This window comes from Muscardinus avellanarius, assembly GCF_963383645.1.
Source record: "Muscardinus avellanarius genome assembly, chromosome: 2".
Taxonomy (NCBI): Eukaryota; Metazoa; Chordata; class Mammalia; order Rodentia; family Gliridae; genus Muscardinus; species Muscardinus avellanarius.
In genome coordinates, this window is record NC_137787.1 from 28268188 (window position 1) to 28288433 (window position 20246).

Sequence of the window (20246 nt, forward strand, 5' to 3'; positions counted from 1 at the left end):
GTGCAGGGGCCAATGGCCAGCATCGGAGCCTGGCGTGAGGCAAGTTCACTCCTGCAGCCTCCAAGGCCGGGACCAAAGCCAGCTTAGGGGTTAGACCGGTGCAGGGGCCAGCGAGACCAGAACTGGGGCCTCCCATGAGGCAAGGCCGCTGCTTGAGCCAGCGAGGTCTGGATCAGTCCACTGAGTAGCCAGGCCACTACTGGGATCATCAAGAGTGGGATCGGTACTTGCAACACAGCATGCACAGAGAAATATCGCAGAAAATATAAATCAGACGCTTCTCTTAATCAGCAATAACTAGGAGGAAAAGGGCAACAGGAAGAGGTTGAGCTATAGAAAGGGCCCTATAGTGAAGCAACTAATGTGACCAATCAGAGGGTATGTAATACTGGAGGACGGAGCCTCTTTAAAACGCAGGAGGTACATAAACAAATGTATCAAAGTAAATCACCAAAGAAGCGTGGGATGGAGGGAGGGGGAGGGAATGGGATGGGGGCTGGAGGAGGGCTAATTGGATGATGTGTGCTTGTATATCCTCTCAAGTCTTGTACTCCAATGTGATTGATATATGACTACAATGCACCAATTTAAAAATTAAATTAATAAAAAAAAGAAAAAAAAACAGAAAAAGGGGGAGATTTTAAAGCACTGACATTACCAGAATATTCTCAACATAAAACGAAACTTAAAAATAATTGTCCATGAAGTAGATAAAAATGTAAATGAATGAGAAGCCTATCAACAGAAATATGAATAGGTGTGATTTGTATGCTGAAATGAAAGTCCCACTGTTAAAAATATCAGTAGAATTCAAGAGAAACACATTTTCTTATCAATATCCAGCAATGTATAGGCTGATGTTCAAAGGCAAAGGTAGGCTTCAGGACTTAAAATAACATTTATAGAAAATAGGAATATTATTCATTTAATTTCTGACTAACAAAATTTAAATCAACATATTTAGGAATTAAATAAAACATTCATAAACATACAATAATGTTTTGTGAATTTAAGAAACCTAATGCAATCACTAGTTAGATTTAATGACAGGAGTAGGGTAGAAGATGGTTGAAAATATTAATAGAATTTTTTAAAAATGACATCTAAAATATTGCCAAGCCAGGCATGGTAGTGCTCGCTTCTAATCTCAGCATTTGGGAGGCTGAGACAAAAGGATCGCCGTTCGCAGACAGCCTCAGGTACTTAGTAAGGCCCTTTGCAACTCAGTAAGACCATTTCAAAAATAAAGAATAAAAAATAGGGCTGTAGCTGTAGCTCAGAGGTAGAATGCCCTAGGGTTTCATCCTCCGTATCTCAAAAACAAAAATTGTAATTTCTCTTCTGCCTATGGCTACTATTTCCCAGTGTTGGTACTATTTACCTAATTAAAGCCAGAATTTTGGACAAACTCTTAAGAGTAAGGAGATTATTCAACAAAAGCATAGAAGCTGTGTGGAGTGAGCACCAGAGCGCTTTACCTTTTGAGCCCTTTCAGTGTCTTTTCCATGTTTAAAATGTCACGCATCTTATACAAGAACCACTTGTCAATGGATGTGAGCTTCACAATCTCATCAAGCGACATGTTGTCTTCCAAGGCCTGTCAGAAGGAGAAGAAATATTTTCATTGACAAACATGTAAAAATGTCTTATTTGATTGGAAACATATAGCATCCATTCCTCTACATGTTATTTAGAGAGCCTGGGGTGATACAATGGGATATGAAACATAAAGTGGACATTGGGGACATTCCTCTCAATAAACTTAAAGATGCTGTAGACTACACCTACAGAGGGCAGGCAGATGAGGTGCCCAACTTGAGATGTCAGAGTGGGCTGTGCTCTGAACAGTCCCCCTACAGCTTCTGTGGCTCTCCTCCTTATTCAAGTGGGTTCCCAACTACAACTATGTATATCTTAAGTTGGTACAGCTCTTTGGAATTAAAGAGAATTTCTTAAAACTACAACTAAGTCAAATTGATAAGAAAACCTAAAATCAATATAATGATCAGTTAGCTTGTGTTTGTGACAGTCTTCCTTCAGCACAGAGCATATTTCATCCCTTGTGTGTATTCACACAACATGTGACAGGCAGCGAGCAGCTGGAGCATCTGTGGTGAGATCTTTCTTGGCATTTTCCCTTCAGGTATTTCCTCACAGAGGACTTCTAACCAAAACTTATTTTTGAATCAGTTCCTAGGACTGTTGTGCTAAGCCAAACATTTTACAAAAACCTAATATATTTCAAAATAACATCATAACTTATGTTTAGTAGGAAGGTCAGCCTTCTCTTCAAGCTTTCTTGAACAATTTCTCCAAAGCAAAACTATAACTAGTAATTAAACAGTAGAAAATTCACCTGAAAGAAGAGATAAGCTCTCAAAACCAAAATGTGAATGCTCAAACAGTATCTATTATTATATCTATGTAAATTATACACACATATACACATACAGATACATGTATATACCCAGTGAAAAATAATAATCCATATATTTTAAAACATCTTATTTTAGATATTTAAACTCCATTAAAAAATATGTAACCCAGAAGATGTGTCACATACTTGTGATTTCAGTACTTGGGAGGCTGAGATAAGAGGATTATAGGTTCATGGCCATCCTCAGCAACTTAGTGAGGCCCTCAGCATTTTATTAAGACTCCATTTCAGAAATAAAAATAAAAGATGGCTGGAAGTGCAAGACAGAGGTAGTATACCCTTGTTTTCAATCCCTGGCATGAAGGAAGGAAGGAAGGGGAAGGAAGGAAGGAAGGAAGGAAGGAAGGAAGGAAGGAAGGAAGGAAGGAAGGAAGGAAGGGAGGGGAAGGAAAGAGGAAGGGAGGGAGATAGAAAAAAGAAAGAAAAAGAAAGAAAGAGAAAGAAAGAAAGAAAGAAAAAAAGAAAGAAAGAAAGAAAAAAGAAAGAAAGAAAGAAAAAAGAAAGAAAGAAGAGAAAGGGAGAGAGAGATGTAACTAGGAACTCTGCTGTTACAATTTTAGTCTTCTTAAAGCTTTTACTCATTTCTTATAATGCAGAGACAATGGTAAGTGTTGAGGTATAGCATGACTCAGAACTCTATTGACTAGGATAAGATGACATCTAACAAGAGTACTCAAAGTCATGCTAATTTCCTACGTCTACTTATGTTTCTTCTGTTTGATTCTTTCTGAAATTACAGCCAGATTCCAAAGGATTACACTGTTTTATTATCTAAGTGGCTAAAATTTAATTAGTCGTTGGCCATCAACCTTCTAAGGTGGATAGACCCTTAAGTTACTTTTGACAGATCAAGCAAGGTTTTCACCCAGTCATGCACAGGAAAGGGAGCCCAGAATCCTAAAGTCCATTCACTGCAAAGAAGGACAAGTTACAGTCACATCCACAGTTCTTAATAGAAAGCAAGGTCAGCCTTAAGACTTTATCTTCAGGCACCACAGCTTTGCCAGGATATACTGTTATCATGAAGTCCATAATTGACCCCACATACATTTGAGGTTACTTTAATGTTCAAAAAAAATAAAAAACAATAACAATGCCCTGTATTCTCCCCAAATCAAAAGAGGTGATGATCCCAGTCATACTGAAATAAAACTACTACAAAAAAATCAGACCTTAGAGCAGCTGCCCTTTGCTAAGAATCATGAAAGCAAGTGAAGATTTACACAAGCCCTTCATTTTTTCTTCCCTTCAGCCCTCCACAGTCCTTACACTCTGTCAAAATCACCAAGTTCCCAGTTGCTGTGGAAATGAACAGTAATGATGACCTCTAACAAACTGAAATCACTTCCTTCTCCCCTCACCCTGGCAGACAATCATTTATATCTCGGGCCCTGCACTTCTTGCTTGTACATAGGGTATTCTGTGCAAGAATCGACCTCCACACATTTGCCCAGAATTCTCATCCTTTATAAGTCTGTTAGAAAAGAATGAGAGATTTGCTTGAGTTTTACAGCCTAGCTGGGAACACAGAAATGATTCCCTTTTTCATCTGCCTCAAAGTGGCAGAAACATGATTGCTAGACTTAAGGACAAAATCTAATTACTGTCCTTTGCTTGAGGGAATGAAAGTCGCATGCATGTGAGTGTGTGCATGTGTGTGTTTCCACATACACACGTACACACATGATTTTCATGGATTGCTTTTTAAATAAAAGACTAAAATAGGAACAATAAGTAGGCAAGGTGAAATGGCTTTCAAGAATAACCTCTTGTCACCGTGTGGGATACCACCACACAAGTAAAACATTAAGTTTGAAAGTTAACCCTGAAACATGTTCATCAAAAGATAAAAGTAGAGCTGAGTGTGGTGGTGCACACTTGTAATCCCAGTACCTGGGAGGCTGGAACAGGAGTTTTGCAGGTTCGCAGCCAGCCTCAGCTATTTAGTGAGGCCCTCTGCAATTTAGTGAGACCCTTGTTTCAAAATTAAAATTAAAATAGGGCTGGTGGTGTAGCTCTGAGGCAGAATGCCCTTGGGTTCAATCACTAGTACCAAGGGGAAAAAAAGATAATAGTATTTATCAGAATTTTAATGGGCCTTAAATATTTTGCATTTAAAAACCGTAAGAGTGAGGAGAGGAGAGTATACATAAGATATAATGAAGGAAACATCTCTTCTTATTATTCTCCTCGCCCCAAGACTCTCAAGGTATAGACATAAAAGTTGCAGGGAGTTCAAAATCATAGACAGCATTTTTCTGTTTTTGCAAAGGCAAATTATAAAGTTGAGTTTTTTTTCTTTAAAGATAAAATTCATGTTTTCACCAACCCACAGTACATGCACACCCACACATACAAGAGAAAAACACCTGCTCAGCAGGGCTTTAGAAGTGCAGTGTGGTTTGATACTGTTGGAGGATTAATGCCTGAGCTTCCTTAAATGTCAAAAAGCCATTCAGGGATTTCTGACCAGACAGATCCCAGCTGCCCAAGTCACCTTTTATAAAATCAGACGAGCTGAAATTTCAAAACTCTAAGTACAGTAAATATGAAAGGAGATTAATATGGCATTTAATTTGAATAAAAAGAAAATAGTAGGTGAAGTGAGAAATGTGGGGCTCACTGCTATGAAAGTAACACCAATAAAATAATTGCATGAAGAAGCATATAAACATAGAAGTCTTTTTTATGGTCTGTTGCTGTAGTTGTTTAAACACAAGAAAGCAAATAAATTAATATTATTCTAAAGTCTAAAGTAGCATATACTATATTGTCATGGTATACATTTTGCTTTCTAAACTACAATTTTTTTTGGTGGTACTGGGGTTCCTGAAAACCCTTCTACTTCTGGGCTACACTCCCAGATCTATTTTATATTTTTATTTGGAAACAGGGTCTCTTAAACCAGCGAGGCTGGCTTCAAACCTGAGTGATCCTCCTGTCTCCGCCTCCCAAGTGTGGAGATTACAAGCGTGCGCCACCACGCCCGGCATTCTAAACTACAATTTTTGACCTATTCAAGGAACAAGTAATGAAGGTGATAGAAAATAAGTCAGTATTGTCAAATCTACTTAAGAGTTTTGATACTATATATGCTAAAAGAAAGGAAAGTTTATCTATTTCATAATCTTTAAAACTACAATATGCCCTTATGTCCATGCTGAATGTCAAATAAAAGATAATTTTCTATTAATTATGGGATAGTTGATGAGTCCACAGGGCTCTTCAGTATTCTGTAGCTGTTGCTATTGAAGAGATTTAAAATTTCCCCTGAATCTCTGAATTCAAGACCTCTTGGTGATTAAATCTTAAAATCTAGTCTGGCTAGATTCTGAAAAGAGAAGAAAAAGGGTAGTTCTAAACACCCCATCACACATCACCTTGGCGATGGCATAGATTCGTGTGCTGGACGGGTCAGACAGCTCTTTCCTGAGATCCAGGTTCGATGGCCACTCTTTGTTCATTGGGAGACGGGGGGTGAAGCCATCGACAGACGGGTGGCACATCCGCAAGGCCTTCTGGAAACTCTCCTCAAAGGTGCGCCCGATAGCCATGACCTAGAAGACACACAGAGGAGCTCGTGGTGAAAGAAAGAACATGTATTTTGAGTTTGTAGCAGTGCCGGATGTAGAACGTTTTTAACAAAGGCTTAAGAAAAAATAAGTTGAGAGCCCCACCCAAATTTTAAGATTTTTTTTTAGTCCCTCTCTTCCTTTCTCCAAGATTTTAACATAATAAGTCTTTTACCTGTCAGAGAATTCAGCTGTACTAGCTGAGACTGACAAGAAAATTGGCTGTATCTGTTTTGAACCATAGTAATATTAAAGTAAGGAGTAAGTGGCCAGAGTATACAGACCCTTTCTTAATAGGATCTTTCTTTTATGCCAATTTCCTTTAGGATAAAACCAAATAGAAAAAATAGACATATGTTAACAAAAACAGAACTATGTCTAAATAAGAATCAGTTAATCAGTTAGTATGAAGAACAAATTGGCTCTCTATATAGCTTAGCATTAATATAAGTATAACCTTGAGAATCATAATGAATACAGATAGATTATAATTTTGAATGTACCTGGAGACTAAATTCCCCATGACAAATTCAATGTGTCTTTCCACAATCTTTATAGCTGATTGTACACTAATCAATTAGAAAAACTATGTGGCAATTTAGTTTAGACAAGTTACAAGTCAGACCTTGCAACCTACCCAGTTAATTTTCATTGGATAAACATTGTCATTGAATCTTCCCATGGAATGATAGATTGCTATGCATTTTTACTTCAAATTTAAAATAATAACAGTCATAATGCTGCATTCAGTAAACTTCCATGATTCATCAAAAAGACTCAAACTTCCATTAATGTCAATTTAGGAATCTTCATGTCAGTTGTGCAACATGATACATATTCAAAGATCGATACAGCCAAACAGATAACCTTTTCATACTGCTCCAAAACTTATTAAAAATAAGGGAAGATTCACGAGAGCAGGGGTAAACAAAATGTTAGTCCAATTCAGATATGCAATTTGCAAGTCACAGTGATGTCTTAAAAAGTTAAGACGATGTATTTATATATCATATAGCCTAGGCACAGAAAACAGTGTCAAAAATCAGATATTTTATGGTGCTATAAAATCAAGAAAATATTACTGTGTTTAATAAAATTTGAAGTATTAGCCCTCAAGTAACTAGTCCTATAAATAGCTTGCCTTATATATTTATTATTTGTAAGGATACTCTACATGTTTGTGTATGACTTCATTTAATAAAAGAGGAAAGCGTATGTATATAACAATAAAGTTATGCTTTTTAATACTTGATACTATTAAAATTCACTACCAGTAAAATAGCATGGCTTTTCTTGATCTTATTCTACTACATTCTCATGGCACCTACACGTAAACACTATATTTTAACTTTTCTCATTGATGAATTCATGTTTTGTTTGTTTATGTAGCCTGAACTTGCCAACTGTAGATAATTCATCACAGTTACCTACAGTTTACTCACTGTTTTATTCTCCCAGTATCTTATATGTGGTAAGAACTCAGGAAATGTTTACTAACTTGAACTGAACTAAAAGTAAGGTGTTAAATATTCACTGACAACAAAAAAACTTCCTCAGATAAGAAGTCCCAAATGGAAACACTGCAAAATTCTTTTAAATTTTGGGGTCTACAAATTTTACTGTGAACATTATGAAAAAGAACATTTCCCATGAAGTGTAAACTATATATTCAGTTGTTTATCTGCCTGAAACACCATCAGCACAGCTTTCCATGGCATGGGATTCTAATTCTATTGTGCCTTGAAAAGCATGACAGGGGAAAAAAAAGATTTAAAATGACTATGAAGGTGGAAAAACCATTACTTGGTGTTTTACAACTAGTAAGACATTTTAATTCAAAAGGTCAAGTTGTTCCTTATCTGTCATTACTTTAAAATCTTCCATTAATACCTTGGAAACTAAGGAGACCAACATAGTAGTAATTCTGCCTTTCATATATGAATATGATGAACCAGTAAAATCATCTTTTTCTTTTCTAAGTTAGTGATGAATTTAAGCTGTATTTCTTGTGATTAGTGGTATATATTTATGAAATTACTAGTTTGAGTTTCGGCTATAATCTGTCATGGAACAATGAAAGTCAGTATGAAAAGATATGTCATAAATATTTTGCTTTACCTGCTAGCCAGCTTAGATACCGAGATATAGACTTAACTTCCATACTGACCAGAACAGATGAAAAAAGTAAGATGATAGATGATATATATTCATACTAGATAGACAGATATTCATGTATACTTCTGGTACTCTGAATTCTACTCTAATACACTTATGAATAGAATTTAGTAATAATAATAATGAGTTGTGTTTATTGTGGAGTATACCATGAATTTAGCTTAAAAGATAAAGTACATACTTTGCATGTACTCATCCTAAATCTTGTAAGAACCCTGCAAAGTAGATAATATCATCACCATTTTGTGGGTATAAATCCTGAGGCTCAATGTCTTGCTGAAAGTATTTTACTGATAAGTGAAAACTCCACGAGTTATACTTGTCTTTCTGGTCCCATGACACCTACTTTCTTCACTCTGGCAAGCCTCCTTAGTGAAGGGAGGCAAGGGAGTGAATCTCAGAGGCAAGGATCTGGATTCATTTCTTCTTCCCATACAGATGAGCTCCATATCTTGAAGATGGAATAATCAAAGGGTGACTTTAATTTCAGATATGGTAACAAGGAACATTATGAAAAATCTTCTAAAGGTGCCAAAAAGCTTGAAACTTCTGTGTAATGAAAGGATGTCTAATATTCCACTGGGCTCCTCTCAGTTTAGAATTTTGGACCTGGAAAGACCTTGAGAGATAATCTAGTTCAGCCCTCATTTAAAGATGTGAAAAGCTGAGGTCCAAAGAGATGAAAGCCATAATTCACATAAATGAACTAAAGTTCAATTCTTAACCTCAGTTTAGTGGTCGTTTTGGTACACTACATTGTCTTTTTGGTTACTTCGCTTTTTATTTTGTTATAAGACATATTACAACTCAGTTATGCTTATTTTAATGTGGGGTTTTATATGTATGTATATATTATATGTCCATATGCATGGCCTTACCTTTTGAATAGAAGGATCCTGGATCCAGAAAACTGGCCATGTAACAATATCATATGTTAACACTCAAATAGAGTTCATAAAACAATAAAGAAGGAACAAAATTCCTATGTTTTCCAGTCAATAACTCAGTGTACAAACACCCTTAAGCTTTCAATAAGATTTGACAAAATAGCTGAGAACAAATGCAAAATGGGGACTAAACCAAGAACTCACCTCTCCTACACTTTTCATAGAGCTACCAATTCGGCTAGATGTTCCATGAAAGCGGTCAAGATCCCAGCGAGGAACCTTGGTCACCATGTAATCCAGGCTAGGTTCAAAGCAGGCTGATGTCTTTCCTGAAACAACATTCTTGATTTCTGGAAGTGGGATTCCTAGGGCGATCTTTGCCGCGATGAATGCCAATGGGTAGCTATAAAGAAGGAAAATGGCTTACTTTTCTTTTCTTTTGAGCAGTGAGTATTGAAAACAGCCCCAAATACAAATGGATCTTTCCTTAAAATCCTGGTATCATTCCACTTCAGTGAATAAAACACATCTGATTCTCTGCGCTATATAAATATTAGAATAGCTGCTTATAAAATAAGCTATGGTAAAGCATAGAGGCATTGGAAAATCTACTTTCTATGCTTACCTGTAATTCTATAGCTTCCAACCTTCACCTCTTTAACCCAAAATCAATAGCTTCCTTGATAAATAAGATCTGACCTCCTCTTGTATTTAGCCACCACTCAGATGAGAATGTACAAAACTTCATTTTGAAAAAGAATTTATAAGTGTATATACGAAGACAGTGTAGTTAGCTGCAAATAGGGAGTACTGTAATAGTCAGAAAATGTAGGCTCTGCAAGATGGGGTCCTGACTGCTGTCTCCATATTATCTTTGAACTTTGGGCTCCTTGTAAAATAACTCTGGGAACTTGACTCTCCTCATCTGTAATTTCAGTTTTGGTGATTTTGTCTTAGGAAAGAATTCATAGGTTTACAGTATTGAATATGAGTCCTTTAGTACAACTACTCATCTAACAGATGAGGAAACCAATGTAATGTGCCCAGAGCCACTCAGTCAGTGGAAAAAACAAATGAGAATTCAGGTCTTGTGACACCCCTGTTCAGCACCCCCCCACCATGCCACATGCATAGCTGCATAAAAAAAATTTATAGACATAAATATTTTTGTTCATTTAAGCATCATATAATTAAAATGCCAGATGTTAAATATATTAATAGAAACAAAGGGTTTTAATTAACTTTCCCTCCAATTATGCTTGCTAACTGTTATTACATGAACAGCAAATTTATTATTTGATTGCAACATTTACCTGTGGGGGAAAATACCTACATTTTAGTCTTTGGGGGTTTTGTTTAATTCATTCATTTATTTTAACCTGATGATAAATTTGTATGTTTTGTCATGTACAATACTGCTCAAATCAAAATATGTATCGAAAGCTTGAGTGCAACTCTATTTTTATCTTTTTTATTCTTGCTATAGGGCTATATATCTAAAGAAGCTAGCTGAAGAACAAAATTAAGGACTAATGTGCATTTTTAACAACACCTGCAAAGTACAATTAAGAAGCAGATTTTTCATAGCCTGCTTTGACCACCCAGATCCAATTTGTTTATGATTAGCCAGCAAACAAAGCCAGCTAACAATACAATTTGCCTCAATCTGGCACCAAGCTCATTAATAACCATGTCTTTAGGGTATCATAAATTATTTGGAACTAGCATACAGAAAGGGGGGATACAGTTTATAAAGGCAGCACAATCTTCTACTAAGATTGTTTTCCATCTCTTTCTACAAAGAATTTGCAAACCTATGTCAATCATGTTGGCCTTACCCAGTGGCCTTTGAGGCCAGGGCAGAGCTTCGGGACAGTCTGGCATTCACTTCAATGATGCAGTACTCCATTGAGGTAGGATGAAGGGCAAACTGAATGTTGCATTCACCCACAATGCCCAAGTGGCGGACGACATTGATTGAAGTACGCCTCAACATCTGAAACTCTGCATTGGAGAGGGTCTGGGCAGGGGCCACGACAACTGAATCACCTGCAGATTCAAGCAACACTCATGATTTGTGGTTTATTTCAATAATCCACTCAGTGAGAATTCACTTAAATGATATAGGGCACAAAACAGTCTCAGGATCTATCTATCTCAAGTATAAAAAAGATATCCCTTATTCCCTCTGATTCTTGTTTTCTCCATTTTATTCTGACACATGACCTAGGGGAACCTCCTTAACTCTGCCCAAGCTCATCTAGATATTAAAGCTTCAGTCACCAACTTAATGGATTAAAAAATGTTTCTGCAACTTCCCTTCTCTGCATTCATTTCAAATTAGCCCTCTCAAGCTCTTGCTTCCGTAAAATATCTCTACAAGAGCGGCTTATCCATCTGCTTCTGTATCTGATCCCTTCCCATGCTCACTCCTCTCCAGTTGTAGCCCCTGGTATCTTAATCTCGTGGTCCTTAGTCTCCATCTCTTCTGCCTGCAAACTTGCTCAGATCTCCTCTGCCTCAGGAAGCCCATCTTCCAACATTGTCAGATACACACAGACCTTTTCTCTCATTTTTTACATGACTAAATCTCTTGAAAGCGTGCCAATCCTTCTTATTCCTCATTACCATCTAATTCCTTTCCATATGGTTCCCAGAACTAATTTTTTTAGTTAAATTATCTTTTTGGACATCTAAAAACCTAAATTAAGTGTTCACTATTAACCTTGCCCATCAATTGATACTGCCAAAACCAAAGTTCTTTTATAAAATAATGTCCTTACATTGGCTTATTTGATACTATCCATCCTGACTTTCCTCACTAACCCTCTTACTTAAGTTTTTACTGTTCAAAGTGTGACCCTCTTTCTCCTCTTTCTATACCTATGTCCCGGAATACTGTGAATGCTTTGTCTATGCCTTCAAATTACTTTTGTACCAAATAACTTCCAATGATCTTGTATCAACTTTTTATTTCTGCCTTTGCTCCTGGAATTCCACTTCCACATTCTCAACCTTCTTCTTGAGAATTCCACCCACATCTCAAGTTTAGTATTTCTAAAAAGTAAGTTCTCATCTTTGCCCTCTTATCTAGTTTACCTTGCTAAGAAACCTATTTTTATTACTTAAAACTATTTTCTTAATCACTTGGTGACTCACACCTCAGTTTGTTTGAAGCCATCTCAACCTCCCTCTTTATTATTTCTCAACACTGTCTTACCGATTTTATCTCCCATTCATTGCTTCTATTTGATTCTTTCTTCAAATGAAGATATCAGGATAGTAATATTTGCCTTACTTCACTGAGATTTTGTGAACATAAATATTAAATGTGAGAATATTTCTCATACTATAAAATACCATACATGTTTAAGTGTTATCATAGTCTGTCAGCTAGCAATAGTGATTTAAGAAAGACAATTTTGTACAGATTGCTATGGCCGTTGAAGTCCTAAGATGCAAACATTACTAGAATTCTAGAAGATTCTTCACCTACCTGTATGAACACCCATGGCATCAACATTCTCCATGTTACAGACAGTGACACAGTTGTCATCAGCATCTCGGACCACTTCATACTCTATTTCTTTCCAACCTGTCACTGACCTCTCCACCAGAATCTGGTTGGTCATGGCAAAGGCCTGAAAATTGGTGACACAAGATATCAATGGTAAGAAAAGGAACTGGCTTAAACAGGGACACTTAGCAAATGCCTGGTGTAAATCCTGGTCAGCACTTAAGTCTCAACCCCAGGCTCCATCCTGCCCTGCACGCCAAAAGGCACAGTGTGTCAGAAAATCAGTGAGTCCAGGAATAGCAACCCACAATGAATATGCTTGATTTACATTATTGAGGCTTGCCATTCAAAGTGCTGATATGACATTAAATCAAACTAATTTAGGAAAAAGAGAAAATAATTGGGCAATCAGGCAGAGGGAAATGAAATTATTTCAGCAGCTAGGCTTCTGTGAAACCAGAAAATGTGATAAGTACAAATAAATGTGGAAAAATAAGTCTAAAGACTCTGGCTTTCTCTAAAATAGCTGAGGATGCTTTGTACAGAGGCACACACAATAAAAGTTAGTTGATGTTGATGAGGAAGAGAAAGGAGATGATGATGGTTGTAAACAGTTAGCCAAGATGGCATCGGAAACTTGGGAATTAAAAGACTCATATGCATCTATTATTATGGTTAATCAGTGCCTAAGTGCTTAAATACTCTGAGTCCTATATGATGCATCCCTGATTAGACAGATATGAATTAGTATAATTATCACTTCATATGTACTGAGAACCCACAGTTGGTAGAATACTGAACCCAAAATATGAAAGAGGCAATCTCTGAAATGTCCCTCTGTCTCCTAATATGTTTAAATGGGACAACAGTGAAAGGAAAGGTACTTTGAATTTTTTTCCAAGTTAGTAGTAGGATGTATAATGAAATTATAACTCAATTAAATTTTGTTTCATAAGGTATCTCAATACTATGATTTCTGACCTCAGTCATCAGTCTAAGGCTGAGCATATGCCACTGCAAATGCCCACAAGGGCCCAGATGAGGTCCTCAGAGTGGTTAGGATACTCTGTAGCCACTGTTAACAATTTAGTAATGATTAATTTCTCATATGGGTTGCCTAAAAAAAGAGAAAATCTAGGAAATAATGGGTATTAATTTGGAAGAGCTTTCTGCATTCTAACAAAGTAGAACAGATATTTGGGTTCAGGGAAATTAAGATCATTTTCACGTGTTTCTTCTCTGTGTGTCATTTTTTTTCTAGGTTGATTTGATACAGAAAAGTTAACTTAAGGATCTAGATGAGCTAATTCAACTTCTAGGTGTACTAATTATAATCTCAAAAGAATAAGGGGGTATTTTAGGACATAATGATATAGTTAATTAATCTCCAGGGAAAAAAACAGGTTTTTCAACAAGGAAAACCATTTGGCAGTCTACTGATTATTTTAGCAGAATATAAATAATTGAAAATTATCCTCGTCCAAAACTGTGTTCATAGTAAACTTTGTTGCATATAAAACTTTGGGGAATTCAGGATTTTTTTTCATATAATAAAAATTTATTTCAAAAGATAATAAGCATGTTTTGTCACTATTGGCAGTAATAATGAAATTGTTAATATTAAGGAGATTATGGACACATAATATAATATAGGAAATAAGTTTTTATACCTCCATAAATATGTTTTTGCTTTAAATACACTATTATAAGGTACAAAATGGAAACAAGAAACCTATATTAGATACATTTGGTTTTGAGGTTTTTTTGTTGTTTTCCTTTTTGGTAATTTTGGCAAATTCAGAAAAGCTAAATCCAAGTTGTAGACATAAAAGCCTGTCATTATAGTTATGCCAATATAACTGTAAGAATATTTAATTGTAGTTAAATATATTTAATTGTAGTTATCTGTTCTCAAAATACAATGTCAACTATTCAAGGGTCTTATTTTGTTTCAGCCCAAAAAACTAAGTAATGATAAAGCTATCAGCTGTGCTGAGCTGTTTACCAAGGACTCTCCAAATAGCCCTTGCAATGCTTCTGCCAGGCTTACCTCCACACTGCCATGCCCACATTACGTGGGCCTCTAGGCAGTGTACGCCATTCATTCAAAGTAACTACTGAGCCCCCTGTATCGCCAGGCATTGTTCTACGGAAACAGAAAATGGGCACAAGTCTCTGGAGCAATGTTTTCTGAGTTCATCTCTGGGTTTTGTTGTTGTTGTTTTTGTGTGTTTGTTTTTGTTTTGAAGCATGTCTTGATTTTCTCAAAGTATTTTCCCTAATATTTAAAAAGTATTTAGCAATACATTAGGTGGTTTTGATAGAAAATAAATTATAAATACTCAGTTTTCTATTTTTTATGTGTGTATGGTAATTGGCATCATTTGTTCATTTATTAAACTGAGAGGTTATACTATATATAGCTTAGATATCTAAATTTGAGGTATGGTCAAACTATGCAGTGGGCTTTGTTTCACTTACTGAATGCTATCCATGTCAAAATATTTTTAAAAAATGAGAAAATGAGGCATTATATTCTGGTTTTTCTCTTAGCTACTAAAATCTTAAACATGAATATTTTGTAGTAGACAGTGAAGCAGAGAAAGGGTTGGATTATATTTATATCACTGAAGTCAATAAGATACCTACCTTTGTGCTGAGGTCCACTAAGGTCTCCCTATTGGGACAGATGCCTGAGCCTAGACCACCCAGGGCATAAGCAGAACGGATCATCACAGGGTAGCCAATGGTGTCTGCTGCCTTCAAGGCATCCTCAATCTGTAAACAAACAAACAAAAATGCACCCATTTTCCTTCAAGAAAAACAAAGATAGAAAATTTGAAGAGGTGAAGGAAAAAATCACTCAAAGTCTGTCAATTCAGGCAAATCAATTGATTTGGGGAAAATGTTATATTGTTTCCTGACCTCCTTCTGAAAAAAAAATGTGTTGCTAATACAAATGTTAAGTAAAATTTTAGAATTCTAAAAGAGGTTTTTAATAAATAAATATATGATTGTCTTTAAGTGGAAAAGTTCACTCATGAAGCCAATTTGGTCTTACCACAAAGTGCCATTAGGAATACTATATAGAAAGAAATATTTCATTTTTCAAGTTCAATCTGAGAATAATCCCAGAAGCTTGGAGTTTTTTTAACTTACAGAATACAACATATGGCGGTTATGCTTTTCAGTCGTGGAATATTATTACACTACCAATGGGAATGTAATTATACCTTTCCCATATGCCTGTTTCTCATCCTGGAGAAGCAAGGACATAATTATACCTGGCAATGAAAGACTAAATGTATGGCAAGAGCTTCCCAAAATGCTCAGCAGAGCTATCCCGGGAGTATTCCTGATTGACAGCTTTGTAACATGGAATGTGCCTTGTAGCATTCTTTTCTGAAGCACACATACTCGGTTTTAGTTTCACAGGCAGTATCTGCCTTACCTATAAAGATTTGCCTATTTCTACAATCAGGAAGTCACATTTAAAACTGCCTCTTCTTCACCCAATATATGACGGAAATTAAAAAATAAAAAATAAAGCCCAGGGCAAAAACAGATGTACAGCTAGCTGACTATTTCCTAGTGACTGGTAATAGCCTATCAATGAGCATAGTATATGACAGAAAATAAGTAATAGAAAATCAAATCTTCCCTCTTTAAATATGTAAGAAATTTCCTAGTCATGAGTCCTACTAGGTGGAGCCATCTCATTCTAAAGCATTTATTCAATTAAAATAACTTAAATCCAGTCCTATTTGCAGGATTTGGATTTAAAAGATGTGCCTGATCCCAGGAAAAAGACAAAAACAATTTCTGTTTTGCAAGTGCTTAGTTTCAATTCAGGAGAACAGAGATTAATTGGCATTTCACTGATCAGCCACTTGATCTCTTGTTGTATACTTCTGTTTTCATAAAATAAGATATTTATATCTATCCCTAACATTTCAGCATCAAAGGCTGCCAATAGCACATAAAGCCTCTGTAGTACTAACACATTTTCGGTTGAAAATATATGTAAGAGTAATAATTTTAACTATTATTATTAGGCATGGCAAATCATTTTCCTTATAGCACAAGATAAATAATGCCCTTGTTTCCCCAGGTTGAAGATTCCTTACTGATTCCACTGCAAAACTTGGAGCAATCTTTTCATTAATCTCATTCAATTTGTCTGAGAACAGCTGTCTGTCCTCTGTGGCCATAATGGATTCAACTGAAGTTCCCAAAACTTTCACACCATATTCCTTGAGCACACCTCTCTTGAACAGCTCCACTCCTACAGAAAAACAAAAAAAAATTAGTTTTTGCAATGTCAAACTCTCTCTCCTCTTTCTCCTCCTACTTCTCTTTCTCCTCCTCCTTTCCTTTTTTTTATTCCTTTTTCTTTTTTTTTCTTTTTTCTTTTCTTTTCTTTTTTCTTTTTTTTTTTTTGCGGGTCTGGGGGTGGAACCCAGGAGCATTTGACCTCCAAGCTACACCTCCTGCCCAATTTTTTATTCTTTATTTTGAAACAGGGTCTCACTGAGTTGCGGAGGGCCTCACTAAGTAGCTGAGGCTGTCCGTGAGCCGCGATCCTCCAGTCTCAGCCTCCCAAATGCTGGGATTACAGGTGTGCACCACCATGCCCAGCTCCTCCTTCTTTCTTATGGGATTGAGCTCAAGTGTATTCTACCACTGAGTCACATACACCTCCAGCTATTTTAACTTTTTTATTAGAGTCTTGCTAAATTACCCCACTTGGCTTTGAACTTGTGATCCACCTGTCTTAGTTTCCCAAGTACTGGGATTAGAGGTGTGTGTCCTGCACACTCCCAGCTCTGTCTCTTCTTTAACAGATACCTGAACACAGTGCTTCAAAAAAATTCTTAAAATTAAATACAAAATTTTAAAATAAAATAAAGAAACCATCATAGTTTATAAGAAAATTACACTTAGAAAAAAAAAGAAATAAAAAATTCTAAAAACAATCTAACAGAATATATTATTGATGTTACTATTACATTACTACCATCTGCATGTTGATTTTATTACCTTTATTAATAAAAATCACAGCATTACACTGAACCTTAAGATTTCAGTATACTCGCAATCCTTCTAAGGTACACTGCCATGAAATTTCTTTAAATAATTTCAGAGATAAATTTTCATCAAAGTTGTTCACATTTCTACTGCTTTGCCATCTAATTTTGGATAAGTCTTTTTTATTTGACATACAAATTATATTCCCAACCGCTTACCCCAACCCATTAAAGAGATTCTCATCTAGGACCTAGCTGCAAAGATTTAGAGTATTATAAAGACGCGGTAGCAGAGTCCTGGGCAGAGGCCTAAAGGGAAGGGGAAGCAGAGCTAACTTGCCAAGGAAATATGCACGGAAGTCAAGTTGTAGGTCTGATACAGAGGACCCTTTAATCCATGTTCATCCTTGTTTTTCATTCATACACTTCTCAGGGCTTCAATGATAGCAGAGAAAAAGCACTATCCTAAGCTGGAGAAGGGAAACTTGGAAACTTATGGAGCATAAAACTCTGGAGCATAAAAGTGAAAGGTTTCTTTCTATCTCTGCTGTTTGGAAAGTGAACTAGCAATATTCATCACGTGACACTTCTAGGTGGCCGCTTGCTAATTGTTGGTCATACATTAGAGGACAGGTTTTAATGACAGCACAGAACACAAATGCTAGATGAGTTCAAACAAAAATATATTATGTGAAGTCCCATAGGTCAAAACTCCGCAACTGAACTTAGGAAAACTCACCGCAGTTGAGAGCTGTCTGGCCACCCATGCCCAGAATTAACCCGTCAGGCCGCTCTGCCTTGATGACTTCTGTGACAAACTGCGGGGTAATGGGAAGGAAGTACACAGCATCTGCTTGCTTCAAGCCCACCTCGTTGGTCTGGACTGACGCAATGTTTGGGTTCATCAGGACCGTCTTGACATTTTCTTCCTGAAGGAAACAAAGCCATTTAATATGAATATATGGTTTAAAGAAGACAAAGGCTTCACTCAAGTGAACAGTTACTGGGTACCAAAGCTTTTAGGTCACTCTGTGTAGAGATCAGTAAAAAGACAAGTGAACAGAAGTACAGGAAGAAAAGCACTTGGTCCAAGGAAGGAAGAAACTGCTTCAAAATAAAACTGACTGAAAAACTGGCTGCTTCACAAGGATTTCTGTGAATTCACTGCCAAAAGAGGCATCAAAAAAAGCCATACACTATTTCTATAGAATCTGCCCAGAGGTTGACAAATATCACTGAGCTTTATAACTCAACTGACCTTAAAAAATAAGTTATTCCAAATTTTTTAAATGAGTAAATATAAAATGTAACAAGAGGCAGCATCAGAGCTGCTTCCCCTTGTGTTATTTGTCTGAGAACAACATTTAAAATGCAAGATAATGTGCTCTCTTCTTGCTAAAAGCAGTAGGCGCCTTTGTTCCTGTTGTTTATCATATTTTCTGTCTGCTGTAGTGCTTTAGCAAAGAGCATTATACAACTGTTTACACATATTATATAAAAAGAAAAGGACCATATGGCATAAAGGAAAAGTTCATGTTTATATTTATGTGCACACATATGTGGTGGTGGTGGTGGTGGTGGTGGTGGTGGTGTGTGTGTGTTGTGTGTATTTGAAGATATTCATAGCCCTATCTCATTTCTTACAACCGGAGACCTTCAAAGTAATGCTTCATTTGGGTTACTCAGAATAATAGGTTTATAAACCTAGGTAAGGGTGACACTTAGCAAAATAATTACACAAAATATGAACCAGATGGTTCTTATTATTTCACAAGGTAGCATGCCAATTTTAAATTTTTCTAAAAGTCAACAAAATATTCAGATGACGGTATAAAAATCGTCCCTGGCAGACCCCCATCCAAGGAATAAAATTAAATATATTTTATGATACTTTAAATTCAAATAGTCCCTGGATACTTTTTATTAATTTATTTAATTTTTATAGCAACACTAAGAAATATTTTCATGTTTTGGATGAAGAAATTGAGATTCAATAAGGTTAAGTGGCTTGCCAAAGGGCATAGAGCTGATAAGTGACAATATTAGGATACTAATCCAAGAATGACTTACGTCCAGTGCTCTGTCCTCAATGTGAGTCATCTCTTAAGACTTTAAGAAGTTATTTAGAATAAGAGCAGTAATACTAACGAGATACTGAAAAGATACATGCAGATAAGCAAAGGCATTTTGAATATGGGTTGAAATTTAAATAACTATCGAAACTGAGAACACGTCATTAACAGAAGTTACAGGAATCTCACTATTAAAGTCTCACAAACTGAAGTATATCTCGATATTTTTCTGAATGTGCTAAACAATGGATACAACTATTTTATAAATTATACAGAAAAGTATTTCATGAATATATAAATATCCATTAATTTTAAAACTTATCATTTTAACCATTCAATTAATATTACAATACTTTTTCTAATTTTTTCTAACTCTAGTTACAATACATGTAACATAATTGTTTTCAATTTTTCAAGTTTATAAATTCATCTCTAATAGCCTCCTAATTAATCACAATATGATGCCTAATAATTCCTATTTTTGGTTACAGATGGATAAAAAAGCATAAAAATGCAAACTATGAAATAGTAAATCTTTATAAAACTCTCAAAAAGCATA

The 20246-nt window shown here is 36.0% G+C and overlaps 1 protein-coding gene across 1 annotated transcript in view; it reads right to left on the reverse strand.

The window, feature by feature from the left end:
- The window catches only part of CPS1 (carbamoyl-phosphate synthase 1), a gene marked incomplete at both ends in the record, with an annotated part of 122675 nt that overhangs the window by 58922 nt on the left and 43507 nt on the right, over positions 1–20246 (reverse strand). The window contains 8 exons of the mRNA XM_080689150.1: positions 1479–1597; positions 5818–5994; positions 9276–9474; positions 10910–11120; positions 12568–12712; positions 15238–15366; positions 16716–16873; positions 18355–18544. Of these exons, the coding sequence (XP_080545276.1) occupies positions 1479–1597; positions 5818–5994; positions 9276–9474; positions 10910–11120; positions 12568–12712; positions 15238–15366; positions 16716–16873; positions 18355–18544 (1328 nt within the window). The remainder of the gene's footprint in view (positions 1–1478; positions 1598–5817; positions 5995–9275; positions 9475–10909; positions 11121–12567; positions 12713–15237; positions 15367–16715; positions 16874–18354; positions 18545–20246) is intronic.